Source organism: Anastrepha ludens, chromosome 2 (genome assembly GCF_028408465.1).
Source record: "Anastrepha ludens isolate Willacy chromosome 2, idAnaLude1.1, whole genome shotgun sequence".
Lineage (NCBI taxonomy): Eukaryota > Metazoa > Arthropoda > Insecta > Diptera > Tephritidae > Anastrepha > Anastrepha ludens.
This window is the reverse complement of record NC_071498.1, coordinates 110,930,168-110,951,186: the sequence shown is the minus strand read 5'-3', so window position 1 is coordinate 110,951,186 and position 21,019 is coordinate 110,930,168. Positions and strand designations below refer to the sequence as shown.

General features: G+C 34.9%; 1 protein-coding gene across 7 annotated transcripts in view; it reads right to left on the bottom strand.

Annotated features, from left to right (window-relative positions):
- Nucleotides 1–21,019, bottom strand: part of LOC128855097 (sodium/potassium-transporting ATPase subunit alpha) — a 132,511-nt gene that overhangs the window by 57,794 nt on the left and 53,698 nt on the right. The window contains exons 1-2 of one of the 7 annotated variants that reach the window (XM_054089722.1): nt 8,518–8,937; nt 5,055–5,110 (exon numbers count right to left, since the gene is read on the bottom strand). The exons of 5 other annotated variants lie outside the window; for them this stretch is intronic. In XM_054089722.1, the coding sequence (XP_053945697.1) occupies nt 5,055–5,069 (15 nt within the window). In that variant the 5' untranslated portion in view covers nt 5,070–5,110; nt 8,518–8,937. Of the gene's footprint in view, nt 1–5,054; nt 5,111–8,517; nt 8,938–21,019 lie in introns of those variants that run through there. One more of the 7 variants, XM_054089724.1, reaches the window with a different exon arrangement.

Genomic DNA, 21,019 nt, shown 5'->3' with positions numbered 1-21,019 from the left:
TACATAAGCTGAATTCATAAATTTGGAATATTCTAGGGAGAAGCTTAAAATTTACCTAATTCTTCTACCGGACACATACTGAATATGTCGCGATCAATTCTGGAGAAGTAAGAGTTTGGCCTACTGCATTTTACTTAATTGTGCTGAGAGGCCGCACGTGGCCGCTGAAGTGCTTCGAAGTGCTTCGGGAGTTTAGGAAGGTTGATATGTGAGAATCCCGATAAATGCCGTTTAATATATGTATATATTGTACATAATATATAATTAACGCTTACACCCTTTTTGGTTGTTGGGTCGAGCTCTTCCTTCTATTTGTGGCGTGCGATTTAATGTTTTTCTACAAATGAAGGGACCTACAGTTTTAAGCAGACTTCGAACGGCAAGAAATACATTTGAAGGTGTGCCATTATCTGCCGACGCCGACCGCTATTAGAAAGAACTGTTTCTATCATTTTGGTGTTTTATGCACGGAGATTCGAGCCTACGGACTTCCGAATAGTAGCCACGCACCAACCATTCGGCTGCGGCGGAGTGCCGTTTAATGCCTGTTTGTAAACTGTGTGGTCTACAAGTTGTAGTTATGTTACATAACACAACACAAGTGCTGTCGCTTCAGCTGCATGCTGTTACAACAACCACTACTACTAATCTATGACACTACTACTAAATTTACTTCAGTGCGCATTCTACGCAATTTGGTTACGAGCGTGAGAGTAGTCCAGAAGCGAAAATTGAGTGCGAAATTTTTCAGCTGCGTTGGCAATTATCACCTCAGTTGGCGAATGATGAGCGACGAGTACAAAGTGAATTGAGCGAATCGATTTTTGAACAATTTTTATAATTTTTTAATAATATACAATTTTTGCATGATAAAATGTCAAACAATATTGCATAAATAGGCTTATCTAAATATATGTGTTATGAAAAATTTCTTTAATAATTTTAAAAACTTCATACAAGTAAACTAATACTTTGCTTTTAAAAAGAAACCAAGTCCAGGCCCATATAGCTTAACACGAAAAAATCTATTTCCCGGTAGTATCATTGCAGCACTTCTAATTAAATGGGCCCACCTAGCCTAGCCTTCTGAGACAATCAGTGTGTGTATCACGCATTTGAAAGGGAACTAACTAACACAAATTGCATACATAGTATGCAATAACTTTGTAGGCATTTCACTGACTTACAAAAATACGAAACTCGTATCAACAATTGACATAGCAACAACAAACAAGCGTACTTTAGAATGCAGCGCAGCTTTTTCGCCAGAACGTGCCTTGGACGGGCAATAGCATTCAACTATAAAGCACATTTGTCGCCATTTTTATGATATTTACTCAGCGAGTAGGTAAATTTGCAAAAAAATAAAAAAATAAAACTTCGCAAATGCAAGCAATTCACGGTGCGACACTTAACCGACAAACTCATAAAACAATAAAATAAAATAATAATAACTCATAAAACAATAAATAAAACTGGTCAATTATGAACAGAAATTAAAGTTACCCAGCGCGGTAACTTGCTTAGCCTGAGAACACAAGTGCAGGTACGCCACTGATGCTAAAGAGCAAATAAAAATTAATTGCTATTCTTCGGAAAATTCCAGTACAGATTTTTCTATCGAGGAAAAAAATCGGAAATCTGAACTGCATAATGAAGCGAGAAATTCTGCCTAAATCTGCCAAGTTTTAGCGCTTAACTATTTTTGTTATTATTTTAAAGCACAATTTTTATTTTCACCAAAAATGTTTACCTTTAATATGAGCAGCCATAAAACAATAATTAACTTGTGTTGACAATATTGCATAACATAAAAAAGAAACAGGAAAACATACGTCCCTTATATTAGGGTGGTTCTTATTTCTTAACTTGCGCAAAGTAGCTATGTAAGTCAACTACCCATTCGATTTTATTATCTAAATAACAGACGGGTGATTTTTAGGGCTCGCTGCCATATGTCAAAATTGGAGAAAAAATAATATGCTTTCCTTCAAATTATCATATAAGAAACACTTGAATTAGTTATATGTATATAAAAAAACAAAAAATCAATAAATAATTGCCACTTCTGGTAGGAGTTTGGATGAACTCCTTCTTCTATTTGTGGCGTGTGTCTTGATGTTGTTCTACAAATGAGGCAACCTACAGTTTTGAGTCGGTACCGAACGGCAAATAGTTTTTTATGAGGAGCTTTTTCTTGGCAGAAATACACCTGGAGGTCTACCACTGTCTACCCGGGGGCGACACCTATTAGAAACGATAATCGAACTTGCGCATTTCCGAAAGGTAGTAGTAGTATAGTGGTAGTGCTAAATTAGTTATATAAACGTGATAAATAATGCCATTGAATATATTCTAAAGTTGCAGCAAGTTTGTTTGTATCCGTTCATCCGCAAAGATTGGCACGCTTCTGTCGGCTCTGCTCTGTCGCACATTGACAAAATATTATAGTAAAGCAGCGCATGCCGGGTAGTGAAAAATTACAGACAAAAGTATTCTAACACAAAAAAATCTACATTATTAGCATGAAGTACTTATTTTTTCGCGTAATAATCGTTTAATTCATGTTAAATCCTCATTATTATTTTTTTTTTAATTCATATAAATTTTGAAAATAATATATTTAAAATTTTGTATTTATTGGTAGCGACTCGTAAATATAAACTTGTGCAACCCTCGGCATAATCGTTTGATTTATGTTGCATTGTCATTGTCAATGTTTTTTTTTATTCATAAAAATCTTGAAAATTTTATTTCCTTTCTTTTTTTCTTTTCGAAATTTTTATTTTCTAAATATTAATTGCAAAAAATAAGCCTGATTTTTTCATGTCTTAGAACAGTATTTAAAATAAAAATAAGTAAAAAATTGCAAAAAAAAATTTTTTGTAAAATAAGCTGCACCCTAATGTATGTGTATAATATTTTTCTACTTGTCGATAAACCAAAATATCAGGTTGTGTGGAAAGGCTGTATCGCATTTGAAACAAAAATAGAACAAGTGCGGGTGGAAACGAACTTTATATAACCGGCGCACTTTTAATTTCAAATAAACCGTATCTCTTTGTTTACTTGAAAATAGATAAGACAGTTTGTTGTAATCGTATTCCTTTCTGTGATATCATTACTTAAACGAGGGTCAGCCAAAAAAGACCAATCTATATTAAAAGCGTACTTGTAACTTTGTAACTTATCTATTTTATAATTCTCGGAAATTTATAACGAAGACATAAAATTTAAATTTAGTTCCATTTAAGCCTACAATAAACCACTTTACTCTAGATTTTGAATGCAGAACTGGCGACGTTTTATTATTTATCAAACAAAATTGCCGCATCCGGGAAGAAGAATACCCTCGAGTTATAAAAAAAAATCAGTGCAGAATAATTGGCCCGTTTTTTTTTTTCGAGGATGAAAATGAAAGTGCTGTTACTATCAACGAACATCGATTCAAGATTTTTTTGTGGTCTGAGCTTGAGGGAATAGATATAGACGATCTTTATTTTCAACAGGATGGAACCTCAAGTCACACAAAACGGAAAAATATTCCATTATTACTATCTAAGTTTCCCGCTCGATTATACATAAATTGGCCACCCAGATCATGCGATCTATCTCCACTAGACTACCTTTTGTACGGCTTTTTGAAAAGTAAAGTCTATGGGAATAAGCCAACAACGGTTCTAGAGCTGAAACACAACATTCGGATCGAGATTGTTGAACTCAATGTGATAATGTGCGAGCCTTCAGTCCTTGAAAATTTTAATTGTCGTATGGACGTGCTCATGGTGGACATTTAAATGATGTAATTTTTCACAGAGCCGTCTTTTGAATACAAATTGTGAGACCTGTACAAATCTAAATTTGCACATGTTTTATTTTAAAACACATCTAGGCGCATGTTTTGAAAGACCCGTTATTATGAGTTCTTATTCAGTAATGAAGTCTAGAAGCGGTGGCGAAGGCTCGTAGCGCTTCTTGTATATGTACATATTTTTATTTTTCAGGTCGCAATCATGTGCAACATTTTACATTTTCTGCAACTTTTGCCAGCAAAACCTCAACTTAAAACCTGTTCTTAAAAATTTTGAAATCTCACTCTAAACTGATAACGCCTTTTTAGAGTTAAAACCCTTTTCAAGTTGGCTGCAATAGAGATAAAAGGGTTTGTATTTATTTTAAAACACAATTTGTATTGTTAAAATCGGTTTTTAATTTCTTTATGACTACGAGGCATTTTTTTCACAGCAAGTGACAATAGGTAGTGACTATCGTGATTAATAGCCACTAGACTAGTTAGTGATTAGAAACTATTTCTAGACAAATTTATTACTTCGTATTTTTTTATTATTATTTTTTATGCCTTACATGCATATATTATACTATATATACATTTTATGTAACTTGGCTGAAACCCATTTCACTTTTCAATTCCATCTGATTTTGTCTTCTTATGTAATTTGCCGGGCATCGCAGCCAAGTGTACTTTTTCATGGTATAAAACCCAATTGCTCGGTCATAAAAGGTCAAAAATGAGAGAAGCAAAAAAAGGACAAAGTCAAAAGCATTTGCGAGTATTTCCACTACAAAAAAAAACTTACCAGTACAAAATGGAGTAGCTTGGCCTAAGCCTTATTATTGTGAAATTTGATTTACATATTATTAATATATATTTTTGCTCTGGTACTTCAATTCAACAATTGGCTTTCAATTTCCTTGCGAGCGATTACGCCTATTGCCATCTCTAATAACAAACTACCTATTCCATTACACTTCTTTCGCATTTCAATAACGTGAACGACAAACTGCTATGAAGCAGCATTTCATAAACGTAAATATTTACAATAAATGTCGAACTGATAATAAATAATTAAAAAAGTATACTTTTGCAACACAATACAATGCAATGCGAATACTACAAATACAAATACATACGACTAAAATGAAATAAAATAAAAAATATACATAAATAACATTTGCTTTTATATATTTATAAATATATTGTAACGGATGTATTTAAATTTTAAAAGCACACTTTATTTTTTACGTTTACCCACCTCATCGTTACTCATGTTGCGGTTTATAATTTATTGCAAAAATATAGGCGGAAGATCTACAAAACAAATAACAAAACGAAAAAATATAAAAAAAAAAAAAAATTATCAAAGGTAAGAATGTTCCGTTTCAAGTAGTCGTTAAGCGCTGATGATGTGCATATCCTTTTTGTGCTTGCACAATACACACACACATACTATTTGCATGCATGCATGCATGCATGTATGTATGTGAAAGCGGGTCATGCGAATTATGCAATCGGTGCCATGCAAATATGTATGTGTGTGGAAATGCAAATTTAAACCTGCAAATTCGACGCGAGCAAATGAGAAATTGGCCTTTCATGTAACACATTTTTTATTTCTTTTCACTCCAAAGTTTTTTCGTTTGTAATACAACAAGGACTCGTACAAGTTCTGCACGAGTTGAGCGCGCGCGCGGAGGTGAGAAAATTCGCGTATGTGAGCTGGATTAAACGAATGCTTACATTATATGTAGATGTGAGGAAGTTGGTGATTTTGAAAAATTCCAGTTTGGAAAATTGGAAGTGGAAAATGGGAATTTGGAAAATAAGCCGAATGTCCACAAGAGAGAGAAAGAGTGACACAGCAGCAGCAGCAGTGAGCGGCATTTTGGATCAGACTCATGTGTAGGAATTCGCATGGGGCTGAGCGCTGGAAAGCCGTAAAGAGTAACTTAAAAAACGCGCTCGGCCTAGTAAAAGGAGGTGAAAGCTTTTTACCCGAAAAAACTTATATTATATTAAGAAGAGCTGAGGTAGTAGCTTGAAATATCGATAAGAATATCTACAATTTGCTGATTTTCATGAACTAGAAAATTTTCAATTCACTCTTTTAAAAATATTTAATTTATGTATGGGAAAGGTTGCTGTATGTAAAATCATGTGATATATATTTAAGTATGGATATGTGTTTGTTGTAATTCGATAAGTAAGAAAGTGGAACTAATATTTTTAATGCCCTTTTTCATAAGACATATGAACTGGGTGAATTGGGAGAGTTGGGTTAACGTTTTTCTTTTTCGTTCGCTTAAAGAAACACATTTCAAAAGTCGATCAAATAGCAGCAAGCACAGAAGAATATACAGGAATTGCATACTTTAGTTTTTAAGTTTTTTTTCTGCTTTCTTTAAATTGATAAAAAGGAAGGAAAAGTTTGGTTTTCGCTAACAACGTGGCTAAAAAGATTTATGATATTTTCAAATTTATTTCAAATTACATTTATGAACTGGATTTGTTGAAAATTTAAATTGGAGAAAACGAAAAACTATTAGCAACAAATACATAGTATGTAAATTTTTTACCATTTTTTAAGTCGCGTAGCAAAAAAACCAAGGCAAAACTAAAAGAAAAAATATTAACATAAAACAATTTGTAATAAAAAATAATAAAATAAATCACGTAATAGCAAACAAAGATTAAAAAAAATATTAACAAAAAATTTGGAATAAAAAAAGGAAAAATAAGAAAACAATTTTTTAATAAAAAATATTAATTTTTTCATTTTTAAAATGATGTAAGAAAAAGTTGTTCTTTAGTAGCAAAAAACCATCCTAAATCGTAGTACAAACAATTTTGTAATACAAAAATATTTTTTCTATTCTTCCATTTTTTAAATCACGAAAAAATTTCGAAATGTGGCCTACTTCAAAAAAAATATAGGAACAAATTTTATAATAAAAATATGAAATATGTAAACATATTAATTAAATTTGTTGAAAATTAATATTTGGGGAAAAGCTTTAAAAACAAACTCTGTAATAAAAATAGTCTTTTTTAATTTTTTCATTTTATAAATCACGCAAGTGCTTGAAATTTCACATATAGCCTCAATAACGCAATACAGTACAGTACGTGCTGAATGAACTCCGGCGTTCTTTCAATCAGTAGTCTGTAAAGTGAAGGCGTAATTTCTTGGGTATCGAGTAGAATGAACAAATATTAAGAATTGAAAGGAAAACATTTTATAGATGAAAAAAAACACGAGTTTTCTTCAATAAATACTTGCCCTTCCAAATTTTAGAGTTGAGGGTGTAAAGGAGTATCTTAAACAAAAGAAGAGGCTAACCAGTAAATAATTTTTAGATCAAAAACAAGTCTGAAATGAATATGATACGATATTTTAAAAAGAAAGTGTTAATTTATTGAATGAATTAACTTAAAAAGTCTTAACTTAACAATCTTGGCTGAGTGAACAGATCTTGCACAAATTAGTTCAATCTACCCGGATTTTACTATATTAAAAAAAGTTTTATAAAATAGTATCCTAATTATTCACACTCTGCTCGTTAGCTTTACTTCAGCCAACTCGTAGCCTTTGTTAATTTTATGAAATTTTTGAGCATTTAGTTTTTCGCTTTTTTCAATTTTAATAAGCTGACGTATTGATTGCCTATGTTATAGATAGACTGCTTAGCAGCAGAACTACAAAAATTAGTTTAGATGCCGGCTGAGTAATAAAAGAGAAAATTAAGCTTTTAAAAATAAAACAAATAAAATCCAAGCAATTTTCAAGCAAACTCAAACTAAATATAATTCGAATTTCATTTAAAAAATTTGGCTGTGAAAAATCGAAACTGTTGTGCAACTCATGGTGGCGGCCGTGCCCTCTCGCATGCCCAGCACAGCGCGACCCACACGACGTATGAGTAACATCATCATCGGTGTAGCTTTCGTTTCCTTTGGCGGCGCTTTGGAGCGATTCGCTCGTCTACGCAGATAATGTACAAATGTTCGTTCTTTGACAGTTGCCCTTCTTTACTGAGTTTCCTTCTCTATCGATTACAACAACACACCTCACACACTACACACCATAGCGCCAGCAACGCACCACTTCCTCACCGCTTCACGTGAACAATTCGCCTCTAGCACGCTTTTCTCACACTATTCGCTCTTCCAGCACACTTTTCGATCGATTAATTTTTCTTAAACCATTGAGGTACACTTCTTCCATAGAATATTTGTTTTCTTTTATTAATTTTTAGTTTTCAACGAGTTTCCGATCGTTAGCTAAAATCGTTTAAAATTTTTTTTACAAGAAATTTTCATCACTTTTCGCTATACACTAAAACAATTGGCAACACACACACATAAATACACAAAATCTCGCATATGAGATGTGTAACGAGCTTATGGGTATGTTGAGTTGAGAAAAATCGATTTTGAACAAGGACATTTTCTTCAGCACTTCGGCACCAACTGTGCGCCTCTGCCTCTGCCTTTGCTAATGCCTGCGTTACGACCCAAGCCTCTGGTTTTGCCCCTATATTGGTACTACACAAAATTACATTTAGTTCTTTGCAGAGCTGGTGAAAAATTGTAGAGCCTTAGGGCACTACTCGAGAAATGGGCGTTTTGAGGACATTCACAAAGACACTCCGGGCCGAATATTCAACGCTGGTGTTGCGAACGATTTTCTATATTATATGATGATTCTGATGGGGTACCTTACTGCGGCAGCAGCACTCGGGATGGTATTACACAATAATTTTTCCTCTTTCAATTCGATATTATAGTTATTTTTCAGGGGTTACAAAGTACCCCCGTGCGCGTTTTTAGTTCCGCCTTTGCTGGACGTATATGTATAATTAACGTTAAATTACACTTTTTTCTGTTCTATAAACTGTCGATAAACTGTACCCGCTTAGAAGTAGCGGTTTTACTCGATTTTTTACTTTCTTTCAAATACTTTTCAATATCCTTTTGTGTAGTTATTTTTCAAATTATTTTCCACCACCACAATATTTTTTCTATTCTTTGCTCTGCGCTTAAGTGTTGTGTAAGAAGCCCGCGAGACGAGTAGAGAATCTCTGCCTAGACCGACCTTCCCAGTTCGGTATCAGCGCTCGACTGAAAATTTTCAACGCTTACAGAGCGATTAAGCTTTCACTGCCAACCATCCAAACATCCAACCAACCAACCGACCGAATAGTCGGCCAACGAGTCGGTCGACGGGGGAGCCGTAGCCAGCCTGCGCTTTCGTTGACATTCCAACATACTCGGCATAGTTGTTGCTATTGCTGGTACTGCTGCTGTACGTTGCCGAAAGCTGATCGACCGACCAGCTTTTTTATTTCTTGCAGTGGCAGGCAGCAGCGACAAGCAGCACGAGAATCCGAGTGTGCTCGCTCGACAATTACGGCGACAACAACAAATGCAAACAAGCAAAGCATTCTATACAATTATGAGTAGCAATAAGAGCAAATATAGAAATGGGCTGAAGAGGGGAGGAAGCATTCATATACATATATATGTACTGTGTATAAGGTATTGTGTAAAACGAGCGCACAACGCACGGAAAGTTTTCGATAATTTTGCTTGTATCTCCCCAAATCCCACTATTTTCTCTTCTCTTTAGATGTCTCAGAGCAGCTGCACTACTAACAACTATTTATATACATATGTGCATACTAGTGGTAGTACGGTGGGAAATGGCAACCGAGTTGCACTCCGGTATGAGCGTCACTTACAAATAAACGGCGAATATGTACTGTGGCGCGTTTTATTGTTGCTTATATGCTTTTTTGTACAAATTTTTCAGTGCAACTATTGATCTGATGTTATGAAACACAACTACTCTAAAATTTGGTTGCACTTCACCCTGACTTAAGATTTTATACTGAAAATGTCAGTTTGGAAAACTATATTGCCCCAATCAGAAAATTGCAGAAATGTTTGATTTGAGGGGCCTACAATAATTATATAACTTAATAACTCAAGAAAAATCGGACTATTATTTAAATCACCAAAATAAAAGAAAAAGAAATTGCCAAACAAAAAATACTGCCTGCTAAAATTAAAAATGTATAAAAAAGTGTATTTTGATGTTTAAACTTTGGCAAAAATTTGGCTCGGCAGTCTCTTATATGGAAGAAAATGCTCGACATCGTATAAAAAATTGTCAAATTAATGAGATTTTTTAGCGACTACTAACTTAACTTTGGAATATTGCATTTATTAGATTTTCCCAATACAATGAACTATACTTTTATAAAAAATTAACGAAAAAATTTAGCATGAAAAATATTGCGAATATTGTAAAAATATAAACTGACTTAATTAATTGTATAATTAAGCATTTCGGCTTTACTTTATTACTAATAAATAGCCTTGTACTACAATACAATACTAATATCGGTCTTACTAGGCATTCTTTAATTCGGATCCGTCATATACTTTCTGTTGTCTTTTTACAAATAATTTTATGCAGAGCATTTTAGAAATAAGAACAATATAAACTATATGTATTTAATGTAATTTTTACGACATCGTCAAAAATGAACCTAGAAGGTGGATGTAATTTCAACGTTATACTGCATTCATTTAGTGTTAATATGAAAGTGGTCTAAGTCAAAAATTGGAGGGAATTACATATAATTTATATTTACTGAATGGAAAAATCCAAGCATGTAATAATGAGGAAGATAAATTACATCTTACAAAATGCCGAAAGAGCTAAGAACTGTGTTGCAGAGGGCCAGAAAAAAGCCAAAGAAAGTTCCAGCGAATACTATGGATCCTCGTTTGATTTACAAAATACACTTCCGTACCCTAAACTGTCCATTATACTAGTAACGGAAGAAGAACATAAAAATATTATGAGTTTACTACCATATATCCGACAATGAACATTTTAAGAATCTTAAAAGCTAGGTAAAATATAAAAATATTTAATAGATTTTCAGGAATTATTTCGTTAAAGATATTGTTTCAAATAAAACGCATCGTTTTTTATTGCACTAAGTCATTTATAGGGCATTCAATTAATTTTAAAAATGGTCTAAGTCAATTAGAGTTTTAAGAACAACATTTTCGTATGAAATTCATGCACAATTTCATATTGATAATAAATTTCCATTAATCAAGACTAAGAAAATTATAAATTAAAATGTCGCTTAATATAAAAATATTTTTTAACTCGTTCACACGCAATTCATTAAATATCTGGAAACAAGAAATATGTATATGACTTAGACCACTTTCATAATTATGGGCACATACATATGTCTTTGTTTCTCAAAATCAATTTTTTTTAAACAGTCCACATCCCCCTCAATATGCATAGAAATAAAGTTTAAATTTTAACACATTTTAAATAATACATTTTTGAAATGCAACTGCTAGAAAAATATCACTGACGGCTCGTCGTGTCAAATTTTGTATTTTTTATTGTCTTAAGAAGTCTCCGAAATAGGTTTTGTAAATCGCACTGATTTCAAATTGTATAATTTACAGAATATACCTGCTTTCAAGTTAATTGTTCTCTGCTGTCCCTTTGTAGCTTTTTTCACCAAGCCAAACATCAATTTATAAAAAATCGAAGCCTCCTTGGCAAGGAGGCATTTTTCTTTTTGAAGTTCTTAGAATACAAAATGATTAATTTTTGAAAGGAGAGATGAATGTCTGGATTATTAGCTTAAGTACAGTGTAACCTCTTTTAAGGGACTATTAGCCGGATACTTCCCTTGGGCAAATTTTCAAATTCATGTCAACATATTCACTATTGAACAAACAACGCGTTGGGCGAAATACCATATTGCTGCGTTAAGTGCTTTAGTCCAAAATGAGCCGACTTAGTCGCTTCCACACAATTTACAAGAATTGGTAATTTTTCAGTGCATACTTATTATGTCGGCTTACGTGTAAGACGGCTCTTTGCCTCTTTGGCACCCTTACAAGCTCAAAGACTCTTGATCACTGGAAGTGTTAACAAAATTCCCCGATTCAGCTATGCAAAAGTTTTGTTTAGTGCTTATTGAGAAACCCCTAAAATATGATAATGAGATGGCTGAATCGATTTCTGAACCCGGTGTGAATTATTCAAATACATCGAAAAGTAATTGGCCGCCAACCGAGCTGTTACTAATATTTCAATACGTAGTTAAAACAACCTTGTACAAAAATTTGTTTTCGTTTTTTTTTTTTTGTAATTGCCATTCGCCGTAAAGAAAAATCTGTTTCTTCCTTTGAAGTGAATAATATTTAAATAAATAAAAATAGTAAATAATAAGTAAATAAATAAAAGTAGTTTTCTGATGACAAATCTAGCTCCAAATTCTATATTATATTCTCCAATAGATTCCTTAAATATATAATATATAACGGTTTTCTCCCCTAAACAACCCATTGTAGCTTTGTAAGAATATTTTATATACTCCCATAAGTATCGTCTTTTCATGAAATGACTGACTCTCTTTTGCTCTCTATTTCTCAAGCGCTCCGCATTTCACACATCTCGCCTCATTTACGCGCTGTCGTCATCAGCCGGAATCGCCCATGTGTGAGATTTTGCCGCGATTTGTTAGTTTAATCGCTTTGTTGGCGATACAAAGCACATGCCGCACGAACTCCCCGCTCGTATTCTCTGATAAAAACCAATTTCCAGCACAAACAAATAATCAGCGCAAATAAAGTGGGATTGTTGGAGCTAAAACGTGAGTTGGGGCCGGGGAAACACACCTAAAAGGAGAGCGACCAACGGGTATGCATAAAGTAGAGCAAAGCAAGAAGTCACGATTCGAGAAATTGCACAGATTGGTTTGCAAGAAAACGAAGAAACGAGGCAGAAGGAAAAAACTCTCACACATTTCATATAAAAATTGATTGTAGGTAGGTAGTACTCGTCCATACATACACACATACATATTATACATACATCAAACATAGCCAGCAAGCAAATGCATCCATACGCCTGAATTGTTCTGTATACGTGATTGTCGAGTTAAAATGTAAGGCACTGTGACAATTGAACAACGCTGTGGCAAGTTGTACAATTACCTACCACATCTTCCTACAGTGGGGCAGGCAGCCAAGCAAATAGGCAGCGGGAACGTATGCGAGCAGATCGGGCGGCATTATAAATTGTGTATGCGACGCGCGTTGGTATATTGAGTTTACTGCCAAGTGCGGGTGGGGGTGGGTAGCAAGGCAGTAGCGTGGCGGTACATGTTGACGCTGGAGGTGATGACGTGTTCCACAACCTGCGCAACCAAGGACCGCAAAATGCAATTAAAGTACATTATGTGATAAATTTTCTGAAGGAAACGACCAGCGCTCAAGATTTATTTCATAAAGAATTTCGAATTGCAGTATTAACCACAGAGGGAAAAAACCTTTCCGGTCACAAAAAACAAATAATACTAAAATTATGTAAAAAAGTGAATACAAATATTTGCATAGGTACTTATTTGGTAAGATGCATAATCGTTATACGAGTACAACGGAATGCAACGCCTATTTAAAGCACAAGTAATGTCTACCCCCTTTTTTGTGTATGTGTGTGAACGGCGCATGCGCACAATCCGCAGGCTGGGGTTTGCTTACCAGTTTTGACCACAGCCGCAAAACCACCTCAGAGAGCAACATCTATGTACATGCGCACATACACACAGCGGAAAGTACTCCATGCATACACACATTTGTACATATACTTGTATACTCAGCGAACCAACTTAGCGAGTCGGATTAAGGGATGAAAAACTTGGCTTAACAAATGTAGAGCAGTACAACAGTGTGTGTGTGAAAAAATAATAAGAAACGGAAATAAAAAGCAATCTGGTTCCACTAAAACCATGCATACAAGTGTGTATGTGTGTGCTTTAGCATTTGACACAGCGACACATTGCGAAACTTATACTGGAAGGAAAAATTTAGCTAAAGTAGAATTAAGTAAAGGAATTTGAAGAGAATAATTGCGAATAACTTCAAATTATGCAAGCTCATACATACATACATACATGCATACATACATATGTGAGTGATATAGGACGAATAAAATAACGGAAATTACTACACGTTGGCAACGAAGCTAACAGCGAACAACACAATAACAAAAAAAAACTTTTTTTAAATATCAGTGACGTCACAAATCACTTGTCAACCGCTGCTCTAATCAATCAAAGGCAAAAGGTTACAAGTACAGTCAAGAATGATGTGTGCGATAGCTGACTAAAAGCATGCCTTTGGCTTTATTATTAAATGCTAAATTTACCAATTGGTAACACAAAGTATACCGAACTATATGCTATGTATGTGCATACATCGATATTTTGTACATCTATCGCATACACATACACACGCATGTATACATATACATATACGTATTTTGTGGAGAAGAAGCAGAGAAATGGGGCATGACTGGATGACGCATAGCGTGGGACATGCGGCATGCGATACATGAGGCCAGAGGCACGACGAACATGCGTGCATTTGGCATGTTGGCATTGTTATTTCAATTGCTTCGTGATTCCAAACACAGTGGCAAAAAGGAAGAGAATATAAAAATCAACTTAATGTGTTTTTATGAGCCATTTAAGGGTGAGCTAAGTTATAAAATGAAACATGCCCTTTTCTAATATTGTGTGTGTGTGTACTGAAATATGGTAATTTTAGCTCATAGTTTCAGTTCATTATCAAGTTTTCTATTGCCTATCAAGAAGTTTTCTAACATTTTCATCTTTTAAGCCCCATCCCATGATCATGTAAAGATTGAATGCGTCACTGTCAATACTCATTTCGATGTAAGTACAATCTCAATTGACTCCATAAACGCCGTTGGCAACGTGGCGCAAGTCGGACAGCGCCTACTGCAATAAATCCTTACTCAACAATTGTACCAACAACATAAGGTTATAAGGAAGGACCTACAAACGATAGAAATAAGATATAAAATATACAGTATCATATAAAAATACTTCAAATTATTTCTATAATTTTCGCTGATCAGACCTAGCCTATGTACGTTCTAGCTGTTTTGAATAAGCAATTCGAGAGAGCAGTAAAGTCATACCCAACACAACTGCAACCACTGGAACAGACATTTTGTTCTACATTACCGGAACGACGCAGATTTATATTCGGCCAAGGACTGTCACTTGAGCAGTATTAACCGAACATATATGGGGAATGTTTATGCTGATACAACAACAACGACAACAGTTTGTAGTAAGGCATTAAACGACATTCATCAAGAATCTCTTATCAGATGATGATGAAGTAAATTCCCGACCCTTTTCCTGAATTCCCAACCACCAACCTTCGCAAATGAATAACTGCAACTTGGACAGTATGTAGACAGGCCCTAAACGAGATTCAGCGGGAGTCTCTTATCACCTTCCTAAACTCCCGACCCCCAAATGCCATCATCGGAGTCCAACCCCCACCTATCGCAGACGAAGAGTATCATGCCACGGGAGACCCGTGTCATTTGGCCCAAGTACATTTTGGACATTGTATTAGAAAAAGCTTCTACCTATCCAAGAATCAACCCGAGACATGCTCGTCATATGTCCGGCCTGAGAAGGTAGCCCGAACGATACTAACCACCTTAAACTCACTCGCCAAAAATCCAAGAATGATAGATTACCAAGTTTGGCCTTGGTGCTAAACGAAAATTGAACGAGTAACGAGAACGAGTTGGTGAAAAACGAAATTGAACGAGTAACTTCGGCTGGCACTTCATCGGAGGATCGACAACAGAATTCTGCCCGCTCATTTCTCACGCATTCACACACTCGTCCAATCAGTAGTTGTTTAGATGGCTACGAAGCAAATTGGGGAGGGCTGCTGCAACAACAACAACAACAAGGAGCTGTGCTGATTTTTTTTATATATCCACAACACAATCAAAATTTTTTTGTAAACAAGCCGCTGTATCATGATCCCGGTTGCATCAGCCAATCAGCTGATTATTTCAAATTCGCTGAGAGTCGGCTAACGGTCTGATATTGGTCACACCTTCTGCAACTTTTTTATCATACTTAACATCACTCTCTCTTTGAGAGAGCATGTTTCTGGGACTTAAATGAGATAGATAATGACGGCCGGTAACTACATCGTACTGGGAGGGCTGGATGAACTGCTACAGCAACAACAACAACAACAAGCAATATAGCCATAAATTACAAAGTGACGCAAATTCACACTTGATGAGTTTTTCAATGGTAGATTAACTGAGGTAAGTTTTTAAACTTGGTCGTTTGAATGTAGTTTAATTAGAAAGACTTAAGAGCCTTCGAATTGATAAAATTATTCCAACTGCGTGTATAGATGAGGATTCGCATGACATACATTATTTTTTGCGAAGATTCAAAATAAAAAAAATAGCAAAAACGAAAAATTCAAAAATAGAAAAACGGAAGGGAATGAATCCCTAATTTAGTAATATATTAAAAATAAAAAACTAATAAAACTAACTAGTCCGGAAATGTCCAATAAATAAGAAGAAGCTAGATATTGTTATCTTTATAGAGGGTGATCTTTGATCAGGTGGAAATTTGAATTATAGATTTTTTTGGATTTTGATAACCAAAACAGCTCTTCGAAAGTGTCAGAAATTTAATTTATAGTTAGAGAAATTGGTCACTTTTCTCTTTAACAAAGGTGGGGAATATTTAAAGCATTCGAACATTTTATAAGCTGCCGAAACGATGATGTCAATTGGTCAACTAGAAATAAGTAGAATAAATAAATGGGGCACACACTTACGTTAGGTGTTTGGCCGAGCGATTTGTGGCGTGCGGCTTGATGTTGTTCCACAAATGGAACAGTTTTAAGGCGATTCCGACCGGCAAATGGTTTTTATGAGGAGCTTGAGCTGACCGCTATTAGAAAAAAACATTTTCTATCATTTTCGAACCTATGCACTCTCGAATAGTAGTCACTCACCAACCCATTAAGCTACGGCGACCGACATCAGCTGACTTCATTAGATTACTTTTTGTAAGGCGCCGTAAAGGATAAATGTTATCCCAGTCAACGAGAAATGATTAAAGAGTTGTAACGTAAAATCGAAGTTGATATTTGCGACATTCAAGTTAACGCCGAAACTTACGAAAAGTTTTATTGACACAATGGGAGGCTAGAAATCCAGTCGTGGCACTGATGTGGATGGATTGTATTCCAAGCAAAAAGGCAAAGTTTACTCTTTCCAGTAAAGAAACAAAATCTTGCGTATTTGATCTGGACTAGTCTACTATGAAGATCTGCTTTTTGCGGTCGCTGTGACTCCCATGCGGTAGAGCCCCCAGGCAATGGTAAACGTCAGAGTGTAAAAATATTACTGCTCATAAAAACAATCTACGTTCAGAAGCGGCATAAAACAGTTGTTCCCTCTATTTGTGTTCTGCTTAAACTATAATAAAACATAATCTCCTTCTAAGAGACTGTTTTTTGAAGACAAAGAAGGAGTAAAAATGGGTTGCAACTTTAACCTAAGGTAAATTAATGTTTGCACCTACACCTTCTATTCCAAAAAACACACCCTTTATGTTCAGGGAACACCGTGAATTCTCCAAATATTGTGTAGGGTGGGCCTAAATAGTATTCTTCTTGAATTTCATATGCTCGCACTAGTCTCTCTCACATAGAGTACCACTCTTAATTTTAGTTTCACTGTCTTCTCTTTCAATTTTCAACGCATGTCTCACAACAACTTCTAACGCAACTCTTGTTTGCCAAACTAACGGGAATTAAGATTGCATGAGAAAGTCAAGTTTCGTTGTTATCTTAAATCGTTGCGTTTTAAATATCAGACTAAAAATAAGAACATAAAAAAAAATTGTTTAAAATAAAAATAAAAAAGAGCGTAAATAAATAATAAATACTCGTATAGGGTGGATTCACCAGAGAAAGCATCGATAAAATGGGCGACCTCATTAAAAATAATAATAAATCGGCTTTAGAACTAATCGAAATGAAACTGGGGAATTTTTAGGCAACTCTGTAAAGCATTTTAAACGACCAACGTCAATTCCAATTTGTACCACACAAGCTAACGGATAACGATATTCGACAGTTGTGATTTAATTTCTGAACAAGGTATACCATTCCGCGCCATTCACCTGATTTGGTACCAAGCGCCTATTATACAAGGAAATAAAAGTGTCATGAACCGTTAAAAGGCATTCAAGATGCCATGACCACCATTCTAAAAAACATTTCCAAAGAGCGCATTAACAGCTCAGCTGATAACTTGGATATGAATGCAAAAATCTTGAATATGAAGCAGAAGGCGAATACAGTGAAACCTCCGTTGGGAGAACACTCACAGTCAGCTTTTGTCTGTCAGAGAGGGAGAGAGAGGTGTCCACTCAAAAGGTAACTTCTTCCGATACATAAGATTTGGTATGGGAAAATATGTCCGCACAAGGGAGGTGTCCGTTAGGGTTACACTGTATATTGATCAATAAAAATTATTATTTACGAAATCTTCACTGCCTGTGTGTACACTTTTAAAAAGTTCAATTGTTTTTTTTGTAACAGAGACTGTACATAAATTCATACTCTAATGCCTAAGCCAGTCATGTGTGATTGATTAATTGACATATAAATGTATATCATATCTTATACGCAATTTCCAAATCTACAAGATACTCATGCCGATAGCCACAGTGCACTTGTCATGCCAGAACGTAGTTCAATAAAAACAAAAGCAAAACTAAATATTGTACTTATCAATCAGTGGGATATCAAAATGGGTAGGGCTCAAGAATAAAAGATCATAAATGCATAAACAAACCAGCATACTTGTGGCTGTGTATGTAACTCGTGGTTTAACTGGCGCTAATAGCGGTATATGTGTGTCGAGCCGAATGTAAATGTGGAGGTAATACCTATACAGGCATGCCACAGAGACAATGACGTGTGCGGGAAGTGGGCCATTGGCGATACTGATATCGAGCCGCGGCAATAATTACGAAATAGTAGCGTTTAAAATCAATAAATGTGGAAGTGTAGCAACACATGCAAGCAGCAGCTAGATAATTGCACATGAGGGTGTCTGACCAACAACTGATGCGGATTTTCCATCGGCATTATATGTAAATTGTATTATATTTTAAGGAAATATTCCAAAATATTTTCGGAGATTGGATTTTTTTAATAAATGAAAATTTGTTTTTAGAAAATATTTTTCCCAAAAAATAACATTAGATAACACCGTGTGAGAAAAATCAACTTTTATTTGTTTTACCCGAAAAGTTTGCATTTAATTTATTTTTGTTTACCTTTTTTCTTTTTTTTTCTTGTATACATTATTTAATAGCAGGGAAGTTTAGCTATATAATAAATAAACGGGCACAATTCTGCTACGAAATCCTCTATGACGTGAGACGAGCGAAGTTACTCTTAGAACAAACAGAGGTAAAATGTGACTTTCTCACTCATAAAGTGTCTGCGCTTTAAGTCATATGGAAAGAAACAAATCAGCCGGTGCTTATTTCTTCTTCTTCTTAATTGGCGCGATAACCGCTTACGCGATTTTGGCCGAGCTTAACAAAGCGAAGCCAAGTCCTTCTCCACCTGATCTTTCCAACGCAGAGGAGGCCTTCCTCATCCTCTGTTATTCGGTTCTGAGCGAATTTGACAGATACACAAAATTTAGCTTTAGCTTAGTGAAACACAAAACGAATGACGTAGAACCCAAGGTCCCCTCAAAATTTTTTTTCAGCATACCTAACGAGCAAACCTGGTATCTATCATCCTTGGATATTTAGCAATAATGAAAAAGAAAATTGTGAGGGGAACTTTGGCTGCAATGTCGCTCGGGAAATTCGTCAGCCGAACCATGCACGATCATTTCACATATATTCACACACTCCTCCAAACAGTCGTTGTTCAAACGACGCCGAAGTGTCATTGGTTGATTTTTTTCGTATATCACCAACACAATCTCAGTTTTTTTTTTTGTACACAGTTCAAGTGACAACCTTTTCACCACGGTTATTGGAATTTTGGTGAAAAAAAAATGGCAACTTTCGGCTTCGTAGTTGGCTGACTACAAAACTTTTGGAAATGTGCAGAATAGATTTTTAACTAGCGAAAAAAGAGAATCTGGTGAATCTGCCGTCAGATAAGAATTATAAAAGGATCAATTGTGAAAACGTCAACTACAAGGTAGCGTAAAATTAACAAATTTTGATTTTGAATAAGTTTTTTGAAAAAGAAAAAAAAAACAAAAATTAAAAAAAAATAAAAAATAAATAAAAAAAAAAATAAAAAATAAATAAAAAAATAAAAAAAAAATATTAAAAAAATATTAAAAAAAAGAAAATTAAAACTAAAAAAAAAATTTAAAAAAAAGATTTTGATTAACGGAAATCTTTATTATGACCTTTACGTGCTTCATTGCTTATCTGTTTGCACACTGCCGCTGTCTAGCCACAAGTGTCCAATATGATTGATCTGCGACGCCATTTGCAAAAATTATGAGCATTCCGATAGGGTGAAGGGAAGAATGTATAAGTTAACTGTAAGTTAAGTGAAAATAAAATTAAAGAAATGAATGCTAAGCGCCGGCTTTAAAACCGACAAGACAGCTCGCAAAAATGGCATGAAAAAAGTTCACTAAAAAGTTGTTCTAAAATTGCTGCAGGCATTATAAGAGAGTTGGAAAGTTCATGGAAAACGGCATGGAAGACTTGAGATATTGAGTTAACTGCTTAGAGTCTTGCCAAAGATACACTTTCGGCAATAAAAATTCCTCAAAAATGGTTCGATTGATAACGGTAATACCAAAATTGAGCTAGACTTCGTTATAAAAAAGTGTGATTCCAAGGGGAAGAAGCGCTAAAATAAAAAAAACACGCATATATTATAAATAACAAAAGCAACACCATTGCGGAAATGGGTATTATTGGCTTTTAAAGGTCTTTTTTATTCTTCATACCATCAGTGACAGGACGACTGCGAGAGAAAGAGAGGCGAGATGAACTGAAGAGGTTAATCCATTTGTGGGAAATGCGCCAATACACAATTGTTGACATACATACTCGTACATCATATAAATGACTGAAAATCGAATTTTGGCGTGGAAAGAAAACCGAAATTGGATGCCATTGTTGTATTTTCCTTATTTGACATGGTTGGCACAGAGTCGTGATGTCCTTTATTATGCAACATTTATTGTACTGCACAGCAATATGTGGTGAATAAAGGTCACATAGTGGGCAA